The 12,393-nt window shown below is 35.2% G+C and overlaps 1 protein-coding gene across 1 annotated transcript in view; it reads right to left on the bottom strand.

The window, feature by feature from the left end:
* Window positions 1-12,393, bottom strand: part of DNAH14 (dynein axonemal heavy chain 14) — a 238,523-nt gene that overhangs the window by 176,982 nt on the left and 49,148 nt on the right. Inside the window, exons 18-20 of the mRNA XM_070957448.1 lie at window positions 4,026-4,080; window positions 3,275-3,372; window positions 878-1,050 (exon numbers count right to left, since the gene is read on the bottom strand). Coding sequence (XP_070813549.1) covers window positions 878-1,050; window positions 3,275-3,372; window positions 4,026-4,080 — 326 coding nt within the window. The remainder of the gene's footprint in view (window positions 1-877; window positions 1,051-3,274; window positions 3,373-4,025; window positions 4,081-12,393) is intronic.

Genomic DNA, 12,393 nt, shown 5'->3' with positions numbered 1-12,393 from the left:
GTCAAGGGGTTACATTGGCTTCAATCCAAAACAGAAACATCATGTGATATGATAACATTTTTAAAACCCAGAACAGTGGAAAATAAACCTGCATTTCTTTTTGTAATAACACTAAAATGGTTTAAAAAAAAAAAACTTTCTTGTAACCTCATAAAAGTTAAATTCTAAATGTAGGGCATACTGAAAAGGCTTGGCTAAGAAGAACCACTTAGTAAATATGGGCCACATGTTCTCAGATTTTCTTTTCTTTCATTTCATTTCCTTTTTTTCTTATTTTTGAAACTAAGGGACACAGTAGGAAATGTACTAATATTACATATCACACAAGTGGTAAGACACAGGATTTCTGGAATAATTTTTTTGGGATGTGAATTTGAAGGAATTGGAGTTTGGAAAATAATTTAATGGAAGCAGTAGATTACAAAAAAGATCTTTTAGTGTTCTGATAATTAAAATTTATAAGGAGATTGAAATATTAATACAAAATGCCTGGTGTTAATCTACTGATAACATCTACGGTATATATAGGGGAAATGGGGGAAATAATATTTCTTGTGCCCTAAAGAGAATGAAGCTTAAGACTTTTGTAAAGAAGGGCAGGCTGTATTTGTTAATTATTTTAGAAATGACTACTTATCAATTTCTTACACTGAGATGTATGCATACTTATTTTTTCACATTTTCTGCCAAAACTTAGAAATTTTGTTCAGCCAAATTTTGGTAACTTCAGTTTTAGGAGGCCACAACAAAAGGATTTGAAAGATTACATGTAGCCCATTGTCCATGGTTTGAATAAATATAATGCTAAGAAAAAATATTCAGAAATATATTTGGCACCATACTGTTACCCTCATATAGTACAGCTCCTGAAACATACTTTGTTTTGGTAATCTGGATCTGTCCCAAGAATGAGATCACAGTTTGGCCATGTTGATTGATAATGTCCTGGTTCAAAATCTATGTAATCTTCACATTGCTGCATTATTTTATGTAAAGACTGATCAATGAAGATTGAAAGCCGAGAATCCTGAGAAAATGGTGTAACTTGATCTAATGGAAAATATGGTAATTTAAAAATATTTTCAAAATCAGAATTCATTATGAAACAATTTTTTAAAAAATTAAAAATTGCTGGCTGAGCACCCAGGATGGGTAAATATTCTCAGGAGTTTTAACTATTTTAACTGAAAATGTAAATATAACAGAAATATCAATTTATTTTTTCCCGAATAATTCTCATATTTGAAGGTCTAGATTTAGTAACTCACTGGAATATACCTGTAGTGCTCTTTTTCTTAGTGTCCTAGGCATGTGCTTATTTTGTTTAACAATTAATTTGGAGCTGAACTTGGCAAATTCCTGTAAGTGATTATACTTTATGTAGGCTTTAGAATATCTGGAACACTAAAAAATAAAAGTATTTTTTAATACTGACCAGGATGTTTTTGGAAAAGATATTTTTAAATAAAACATTTAGACCAGGCAGCCCACAGGCTGGATGCGTCATATGCAGGCCAAGCTCACCCATTTCGCCATGTGGCCTGATGGGGTCTTCCGCCCTTCGCGGGGTGAAGGTTTCTTTCTTGATTCCAGATGTTCTCTGGCGACACCATGGTTGTTCCTTCGACTTTGGGAGATGGGGGTCAGCGGACATGCCCTTCCATGCAGAGTTCGGATGTTTCTGCTACCTTGGGCGTCGCAATGATTCCAACAGTCATGCAGCTGTGCAGGGACCATGGGACACACAGTCTTCGACCCATTGGGTCTCCTCCTTCAGGAGGAGCCAGCCTCGGAAAGGTGAGATTTTTGGAGGGCTCGCACTGAGCGGGGGACTTGGGACCAGACTGTTTCCTACCCTGTATGACTGACCAGCTTGGTAAATTCCATTCCTGGATGATTTTCCCCGACAATGGAGAAGGAGCGTTGGTCCTAACTGATATGCTCCTTCTCAGGGTGCAGTGAAGATCATCCAACCCCACCCTGGTGACCGTCTGGTCCATAGTCTGGGAGGGGGTCCTGTTTTTGTAGGTGGTGAGCCTCATCATCGCTACGCCTTCATTGAACTGGGGAGGACCCAGACAAGGAAGACGTCGTCAAGAAAAATTAACTCGGTCTCCACAAAAGAAGCAGAGTATTATTCTGTGAGCCTCCGCAAAGGCAAAAAAGTCACAATATGCCATGTGACATCAAAGTGAAGCAGAGTTTGAAACCCATGTTTTAGACAGATTTTTGAAATTTTCCATTAAAGACTATGAACTACATTTCCAAACAGAAGCACTGTCCCATGCATAGTCAAATGCACTGTCATATGTTTTAAATTAAGAAAGCAATCCTCTGCACATTTACTTAAAATAAAACTCAACTGAACACAATGATATGCATATAGTCATGTTCCATAATTGCTAAGTTTAAACTTATTTTTAATTCTGCTTTTGCTTATTCTAAGATAGAATCCATATTTAAGTTTATCTTTGCTAACAGAGTGAATATTATGGCTCAAATGAAAATAAATACTATTAACCCAGTAGGAAATACATAAATGTGGGAGTTGCACTAATGTTTGAAGAATATTTTACAGAATATTTTAAAGTAAGAGAAGTCTGATACTAGTTTTGCAGAGTATTAGTCCCAGTATATGATGCTTGTTCAGCAACTGTTCAATCTTGCAATGATACTAAATGAGTGTTACTTACAACTGGTCTTTGGAATAGCAGCTGCTGCAGTATCAAATAGCCACTATTTGCAACATGTTAATTGAATTGAATTTAACTGAATTGAATTCTTTATTTGGCCAAGTGTGATTAGACACAGAAGGAATTTGTCTCCAGTACAGAAGCACAGTGAGAAGAAAGGAGGAGGAGGAGGAGGAGGAGGAGGAGGGAGGAGGAGGAGGACGAGGAGGAGGACGAGGAGGAGGAGGAGACGGCGACAAGTACTTAGGATTTTTGGAAGCTTCTGACCTGTTGCACAACCAAGTCAAGGAAGCTACTTCAACAAATAGCTGGAAAATCTTGAGATTAAATCTGAGTGGAGGAAATATCATAAAGTGATGTGAATCTAATGTGAGACCAATACTAATATTCAGCAAATTGGTCTCACACACATTTTTAATGTTCTAAATTGCTTCAAACCAGCTGCATTTTTTTTAGTGAGATTAGATCTGGCAGTTAGATCTTTATTTTGCTTTGTTGGATGGATAGTAAATAATCTATATTACATCAATATTCTTTCCAGTGGGCACCAATAGTATCCACCTTGTCCATACATTACTTACCAATGATGTTTTCTAATCCATCTACAATCCCTTGTAATTGTATGGAAAATGTTTTTCTGTTAGGAATCAGTGATACATCTGTAGAGAACTGTAGAGAGCTAGAAAATAAAATATTGCATTTTTATTGTCAAAGGGCATCCAAAAAACCTGTGACAGTCTGAGGATTCAAAATCTGACTATTAAAATAAATATAAGACACTTCATGAGAAGTTCTCATTTTCCTTCATTCCCAAACTCAAAAATGACTCTGTGGAAGATTGAGTGATTTCTTGAATTACCTGCAATGGGCCATCAGGTGACAGCAGGGAAAAAGAGTAATTCAAAATCAGATATGTATCCTAAATTAAGGAGGTTCAGAGAGAAATTGTCATCTCCCCTGTTTTTGTACTGTTTCTTACACTTGGAAGAAGTGTAAGTGCTGCAGGTGTTTTCAGGACAGTGAAAGAGATATCTTATCAGAAGAATTTCACTGAAGTTAGTTTATCTCAGATGGATTAGCTATTTTTCTTGGAGATTATGGCAAAAGTGATTGGAGAGCAGGAAAAGAAATAAACTATGAGCAAAGAAGAAAAATTTGAAGGAGATACTTTTCCAGGTTTCATGTGGTCTAGAAATCACATCGCTTTTAAGAGCAAAAGTATATTGTTTTTTGCAATTAAAATACTCTTGTATAAAACACAATAAGCCATTAAAATAAATATATATTTCTATTATATTGTTAAAATAAAAATATGTTTTAAATTATTCCTACCTCTCATATGCGATTAGTTGTTTATTTGAATCAGAGATGGCCCCTTTTTCTTTTCCTTGAAAAGAAAGAAAAACAAACAAAAGCAATCCTTAAAAACTAATAATTCAAACATAATAAAAAAGTCCTTCTCATGATTAGAACAAAGATAGTAAAGTAACTAATTTCTCTTGGAATCAAATTTGCAATTCCCCTTACATTTCCAAAAACTGGAAATAGCATTATAGCAGCTTTTTTGTTTTTAAAATGTTAGCAGTTCCACCTCAGTAATATTGAGATGAAGCATCTTCTTTGGACAGTTCTGCAGGAAAGAAAAAAGAACACTGCCAAGCAGCTGTCATGGAGAAGGATTCTGTCCAGGGGTGAAATGCTCCCGGTTCAGACCGGATCGCTCGATCCGGTAGCGATGGCAAACTTTCTGCAATCCCCCATGCCCAACTGAGCCGCGCAATCATCAGAGGCTTTTTTAAAATTATTTTTAAAAGCATTTTTTCTACAACCACTTCAGCCTAAAAAATGCTTTTAAAAGTAAAAAAAAGCCTCTGATGATCATGCGGCTCAGCTGGGATCGTCAGAGGCTTTTAAAAGCCTCTTTGGCTGAAGAGGTTGTAGAAAAATGGTTTTAAAAGTTAAAAAAAAAGTTGGCCACGCCCACCCAGTCACATTACTCCCACCAGCAAGCCACGCCCACAGAACCGGTAGTAACAAATTTTACATTTCACCACTGATTCTATCTGCCTGTGGCAACAGAAACAAAAGAGAAGAAGTCTAATAAGCTGCTGCTCTTGGCAAAGCATAGGATTTCAGAATTTGCCTGTTTTAAAATTGCCCCTATAAAAATAGAACAAAAAAAGAATATGGTCTTGATATTACAGAAAGGGATATTAAAATCTTTATTTTAAACTTTATATCATTTTCTTTCTTAAAGCTGATATTCTTCTATGAGGGAAAATAGTCAATTACCTTCAATACAATTTCCGCTGAATTTATAAACCAGCTGTAAAAATCTGGTAATCCTAATATTAACCTGTATCAAATATTGTATAGTCTTGACTGATAAAAAAGAAAAATCTGACAGAAAATTATATTTTCTCTCTCATATTAGTAATTCTTCATGCTTTTTCTCAAATTTGATATTGGAATGGACAAACTCTATATAGCACAGTTACTAATTATAACTGTAATCCTAACATCTATATTTCTATCTACTGCATGCTCTTTCCCAGATCCTCTCCTTGGCATCAGAAGAATTACCACTCACTCTTTGATCAGCTTGCTAGCTTGTTAGGTCTATAAACATGACATACCACACCAACTGCACAATGCACTGCAGTTAAAACCTCTCAGAGAAATGTACACTAAATTGATATTCAGTGTGACAATGTTGCTCTGAAGATCCTGTTTATAAATTGTAATGAGACAAAGTTCCAAGTAATGATAAAAAGGGTATAGTAGTTACTTTCAAATCTAACTACCCAAAGTACTGTTTCATTCTAAGTTGTAATAGGGCTGGCCTCATGACCAAGATTATGAAACTGAGAGACAACTGTAAAACACGAGCACAGCTGTTGGTTCAGTAAGAAGGATGAGTACAACTGTATCTCTATAATATGAAATCTTATACATTCAGAGAAAGTGTTAAAGAATTTGCAGAGTAACCCTTGAGTAGCAAGCGTGTGCACATGAAAGCGATTGAGAGTGGTTACGAATAAACACAGCCAACACAGAGATACACTGAGTTGTGTTTACTTTCAGGTAATAGTAAGGCACAGTCCAATAAATAGTCCAGGTCATACACATATAAAGCAGTAGATAGTCAAAATGACAGTCCAGGGATAATCCAATAACAAAGTCTTCTTACCAGTCATCGTAGTCATTCACAATAAACAGTTCTTCTGGATTTGCAAACAGTAGCATACAGAGATATTAAAGAGCACGAACAGCAAAGAGAACAAACCATGTTTCTAGTTACCTCTTAAGGACATTGGCTACAGAGCTAACCAATCAGGACACAGTATGATACAATACAGCAGTCTTAAAGCTATATTGAGGGATTATAATATAAATATATTATATATTTATATATATAATATAATATAATATAATATAATATAATATAATATAATATAATATAATATAATATAATATATATATGTAGGTCTTTGGTTATTCGGGTCTTCTCCCACATAAAATTGGAAGTGTCTTGGTGACGTTTCGACGAAGTCTCATTCGTCATCTTCAGGCTGGTGTTCTCAGCTTCGTGCTTCCAGGAGCAAACTCCTGGAAGCACGAAGCCGAGAACACCAGCCTGAAGATGACGAATGAGACTTCGTCGAAATGTCGCCAAGACACTTCCAATTTTACATGGGAGAAGACCCGAATAACCAAAGACCTACATACAAACACCCACGAAAACCTGAGAAAACATATATATATATATATATATATAAAACCCAACAAGTTAGGTAATAGTCATTTCCTAACAGAAAGTACATAAAGAAGGTAAAAGGAATATTGTAGTGTGGCAACCTAATTTTGACATTACCTTTTATTGCAACATACAAAGAAGGAAGAAAAAAGATATTAAGATCAATGGCTATGAGCCTTCATTGAGTACATTTGAAGGCCATCTATTGGAAGACTAGTGGCTTTCTTATGCAATTATTTGGCATTGTTAAGAACAGACTGCCAGAGAAGGATTCACTGCTTATGTTCTTATGTTAAATACTACAGAAAATTATAAAAAAAAATAAATCATATTGAATGTACTCTCATTCAGTGTGCTTTAATTTTTATAATTGCCTGGGGGCAAAAATACTGATTCAGCAAAACTATGATGTGCAGTAAAGGTGATTATCTACAGATGATGATCAAAATATGTGACTGATTGTGATATTGCAATGGCATGTGAGAATGACACTGTGGGACAGGAAAAATATATCTGTGAAAGGTATCTCAGCTCAGAGAAGGAAAAGGGATGAGGAAAGCATCTCAGAACGAACCCTCTCTACTGCTTTCAGACTTGCAAGATTCCATTACTGTAATCTTACAATTAAGGTAGTATTAGAATTCATGGTTTATGTTTGTCTGAGCTACCATGAAAGACTGACAGATATGGAATAGTAGTAATTAATATAAAGCAAGAAATAAAGGCTGTTATTTTTTTTAATGGTATATTGTGTTCTTATTAAACTAAGAAAAAGTGAAAAGATATAGTAGACTCTTACCATGTAGAGTGGAATTGATAAGTACATGCATAGAAGTTAAAAATGAAGGGGCTAAAATGTATGTCAGAAAGTATCAATTGACAACCCCAAGGCTTTTATGGATGTATATGAAAAAAGGTTCCATAGATTCATGTTATTCTCCATTTAATTGTGGAACAACCAGAGACAAAAGAAATATTGCAACATTCTAATGACTATGATCCAGAAAGGGGGGTAGGACTCTCCAAGGATTTCACAAAAAAACTTCTGCTAGATAACATGAATGATTGGGCCAGAATGAGACAAGAGTGTGCAGAAAAAAAATGATAGGACCATTTGGAGACCCAAGAATGAATAAGAAAGATTGGTGAGTATCTGCTAAAAGAGAGACTATTCATTTTGAACCTATAGTTTAAGCATATATCTCTTCACACAAACACAGACACACTCACACATAGATACAAATACACAGAGCAACTTGGGACTACAATGCAGTTTTATGTAGGGCATGCAGACCAAATTTCTATTGTTCAGCAAAACATCAAAAAGGTACAAATGTACATTATTGTATGTTTGTGGTTTAGAAAAAGTATATAATAAAATAAATGAACTTGAATTATGATATGTTTTGCATTGATAAGGAGCTGAAGGTTGGTTGCTGAATGCAGAAAGTAAAGCACATGTGAGAATGGAATTATTACTAAACGATTTAACATTGAGCAGAACGTAAGATGAAGATGTGTGATCCCTTTTGTAATTTAATATATTGATGATAAATATGTAAGGAATACTAGTGAGCAGCATGATGGCGTAGTGATGAAGATGCTCACCTCCCATTTGGAAGGTTGAGAGTTCAATCCTAGGTAGCAGTAGATGTTTCTCTCTCATGGTACAAAGAGAAAATAACTGCGGTGAACTCCACATAGGAATCAGGAAGGGCATCCAGCCAGCAAACACTCAGCTTCATTTAGTTGCCCTGACTCTACCCCAAATTAAGGAATTACATGTTCATAAAAAGAAAAAAAATGTAAGGAATGCTACCATGCAGGAATAAAATAAAATTATACCTTTTGAGGATAAGAATAAGAGAGTTCTGGTTCTGGTTTAGATGTTTCTCTAAATAGCATCTGTAAAATGTCTACTGTTCTTGTAAATATTGCTTCCCAACAATGTGAAAAATTATGTACTTCTCTAAATCTGTAAATGTTCCTGTTGCACAAATTTTGTTCATATTGTATCTGTTTGAATCTGAGTAGGCTGATACCTACAGAAGAAACAATTGCAGTTACAGTTATTGAGCTATTGAAACAAAATTAGGAAAGTTGCATACATTTCCTTTTAATTAAAAAAAAATCACAATTTAAAAGATCTAAAGTGGAGTAGTTATTTGTCTCAAATGGAGAATCCTCAGAAGTGCTTACCATGCTTGAGAGGGCGGGGATGACATCATGGCAACACAACACATTTCCATGGGGCTCTGTGGGAGCATGCCAAAATTTGAACTGCAAGGAGATTCGGATAGACCTAAATCACCTCAGAGGGGTGATGAAGTAAGAGAGCACACTCTGTCAATCTCAGGGAGTCCGCAATTTCCCTGATTAATCCAGAGAAGGCTCTCAATCCAGCAGGAAGAAAAAGACAGCCATTGCATGCCTGACCAAAGCTGTGACAGCTGACCAATCAGTGGTTTCAAATTTTTTTACTACCGATTCTGTGGATGTGGCTTGGTGGGCGTGGCATGGCTTGGTGGGCGTGGCAGGGGAAAGATACTGTAAAATCTCCATTCCCACTCCACTCCAGGAGAAGGATACTGTAAAATCTCCATTCTGTCCCCAATCCAGGGGAAGGTTATTGCAAAATCCTCATTTCCTCCCAATCAGCTGGGATTTGGGAGGCAGAGAATAGATGGGGGCGGGGCCAGTCGGAATTTTTACTACCAGTTCTCCGAACTACTCAAAATTTCCGCTACCAGTTCTCAGAACTGGTCAGAACCTGCTGAAACCCACCTCTGCGACCGATAAAGAAAGCGCAAAAGACTGAGGAACAGTGTGAATGATCTGGGTGAGAGATTTCTAACTTCTATTGAGAAATGAGCCTCCTGGAAATTAGCTGGGTGAAAGGGGGACCCAAAAAGGAGGAGGTAGAATTGTTTTCTTTCCACTTCCCAAGAAAAGTGGTGAGCAAGCCTGAGAGACATTTTTAAAACTGGAAAGAAAGACAAGAGAACTTTTTAAAAGAGTGAAAGAACTTTGAAACTAGGAAGCTGGACTGGGGACCTCAAATATAATATTGACTAACTTAGAAGCTTTCAGGAACAATAAAATTTGGACTTAGAGAACCTTTTTTTGAAAAACTTGGACTGGATTATACAATATAAAATAAAAAGGAAGAAAAGGAGGGAAGCAGAGCAACAGTGGCTGAAGAAGATAAAGACTGGCTGTTAAAACAAATAACACCTGTACCAATATGCTGTTCATGTTAGGTAACTGAGACAGAGAGTGAAACACTGAGACTTTTTAAAATAGTGCCGCTCTTGGAACTTAAGTGGAAGCTAAATAGATAAAGCGAATAGAAGCTGAGAACAGCAAAATATTTCCCTTTTCTTTTACTTTCTGCTTGTGAACGCTCCCTCTGAAGATATAAGACAGTTGATGATTGAATTCTGGGACTTGGTGGGCCTATGTGGATTACAAACTTAATAAGAGAAGAAGAGAATAATTAACAATCTCATTTCTTCTTTTTTGTGGATTATAATTATGCTCCTCTGGGATTACAATTAAAAAAAAACAGTGACATTTTTTGGAAATTGAAGATAAGAAGAAAAAAGGAAAAAGGGATACTGTGACATTGAATACTCTGACTCCTGAATAGCTTTGTAAAAGGAGAAATTGGATGGAGACAGTGAAGTTGGTGATCAATACTGGGGCTGTAGGGGTATCATAGTTATTATTTTCAATAATTGGTTTAAAATTATTAAAGCATCTCAAAATGAAGAAAACTACATCTGCGCCATCCTCAGCATCAGCATCCTCAGCATCTAGTCCAGCAGGTCAAAGATCACTGGATGTTATGTTGCAGCAAGAGAAAATGAATATGAAGCAGTCAGAGATGAAAGTTATGCTTCAAGCCATGCATGAAGACATTAAGGAAAGAATAGGAAAAGTAGAGGACAAAATAGAGAATCTTAAACAAATAATGACTAAAAATGAACAACACATTCAGAAAGTAGAAGAGAAAACTGAACAAACAGAGAAAAGAGTAGAAGAGATTGATTAGAGATTTACCCTGGCAGACAAAAGTCATGAGAAAACAATAATATCACTTGAGATGGATAAGGATGATTATTATTTATGGTTTCAGAATATTGAGGAAGAAAAGGGAGAAAACCTGGTGGAGATAATGGCAGAGCTGCTGGCAAATGCTTTAGAGGTGACCAAAGAAAAGGTGCTCGCTGAGATGGATTAAATATTTAGACCCTACACCAGATATGCAACAAGATACAGACTCCCCAGAGAGGTACATGTGACATTTACTAAAAAAGCAATAAAAACAGAGATACTACAAAGAGCGAGAGATGACCCTTTAAAATACAAAGGGAAAGAAATAGTAGTCCTAAAACAAATTATAAGAAAGAATATCAACTTCAAACTAGACAGCTTATCAAAAGTGGAGTAAATTTTAGATGGCTGATACCAGAGGGAATACTGGTGACCTGGATGGAGTAAAGACATAGATTGGATTCCATAGAAAAAGCAGAACAATTTTATGATCGTTATTTTGGATTACAAGAAGAAAAGAGAGGAAGAGAGGAAAAAGAGTACAGACAATAGAAGCGAGAGATATACAACAAAAAGAAGACGAAAGAAAGTTAGAGGAAATAGCAAAGAGAGAAGGAGCAAAGGCAGAAGAACAGACAGAGACAAGAACAACGAGAAGAACAAAACCCATCTATAAGTAAAATCATGGAAAAAGAAATGAAATTACTGTCAATTAATATATACGAACTGAATTCTTCTATAAAAAGGAAAAGGATTTTTAGTAAACTAGAAAAAAATAAAGTTGGATATAACTTGCCTGCAAGAGGTTCATTTTAAAAAACAACACAATAAACTATTTGAATATCCCGAAATTGGGAAACTATACACCTCTCTATCACAACATAATAAGAGAGGAGTAGTCCTTTACATAAAAGAAACAATAAATGCTAAGCAATTTTTTATGGATGAAGAAGGGAGGATTTTGATGGTGGAGATAATAATAAATTAGTATCTGTTTTGTAAAACAGATACTCTTGGTAGCAATTTATGCACCAAATAGCAATCAAGAGGACTTTTATGGTAAACTCTATAAGAAAATAATAGAATTGGAGTATGAAAATAGATGTGTAGTAGGAGACTTTAATGCAATAGTAGATGCGGAACTGGATTTTAAAACTAGGAAAGTAAATAAAAAAGCTAGGAAAACTCTTCCAAAGACTTTCTTTAAAATGGCGGAAGAATTAGGTATTCAAGATATATGGCAAGATATACATCCTACGGAAAATCAATATTCATTCTATTCAAATAGGCATATGTCTTGGTAAAGAATAGATATGATATGGATGTTAGCTGAACTAAAATCTAATGTACAAGAAATAAATATAGAAACAAGTAATTGGACAGACCACAATCCAATAAAAGTTAAAATGGAAAGGACAAAGAAGTCTATTAAGATGGATGTTGAACCAATCAATATTAAAAGATAAATAATTCATTCAATTCATGGAAAAATAACTAGACTTTTTCTTTAAAGAGAATAGAAAAGAAAAGACCTCATTACAAAATGTATGGGATACAGCTAAGGCATATATTAGAGGTTTAGCTATAACTTATATGGGAAAGAAAAATAATAAGAAGAAACAAAGCCAAAAGATATTAGAAAAATATAAGAGGTTAATATAAGAATTTAATAGATAAAGAAGAATTAGCACAAAAAATCAAAAACACTAAACAAAATTTCTTTGAAAATGCCAATAAACCAGGAAGATGGCTGGCATACAAATTGAAAAGGAGAAAAATTGATACATCAATTAATGGATGAGGAAGGAAACCTTCTCCATCAAAATGATGACAAAAAGAAAGTGATCCAAAATTACTACAAAAAATTATATGATCAAGAGATGGTTT

Source organism: Pituophis catenifer, unplaced genomic scaffold (assembly GCF_029215685.1).
Source record: "Pituophis catenifer annectens isolate HBS135680 unplaced genomic scaffold, rPitCat1.0.hap2 SCAF_1, whole genome shotgun sequence".
Classification (NCBI taxonomy): Eukaryota; Metazoa; Chordata; class Lepidosauria; order Squamata; family Colubridae; genus Pituophis; species Pituophis catenifer.
Note: the sequence above shows the minus strand (reverse complement) of the source record. Positions and strands in the feature narration are given on the sequence as shown.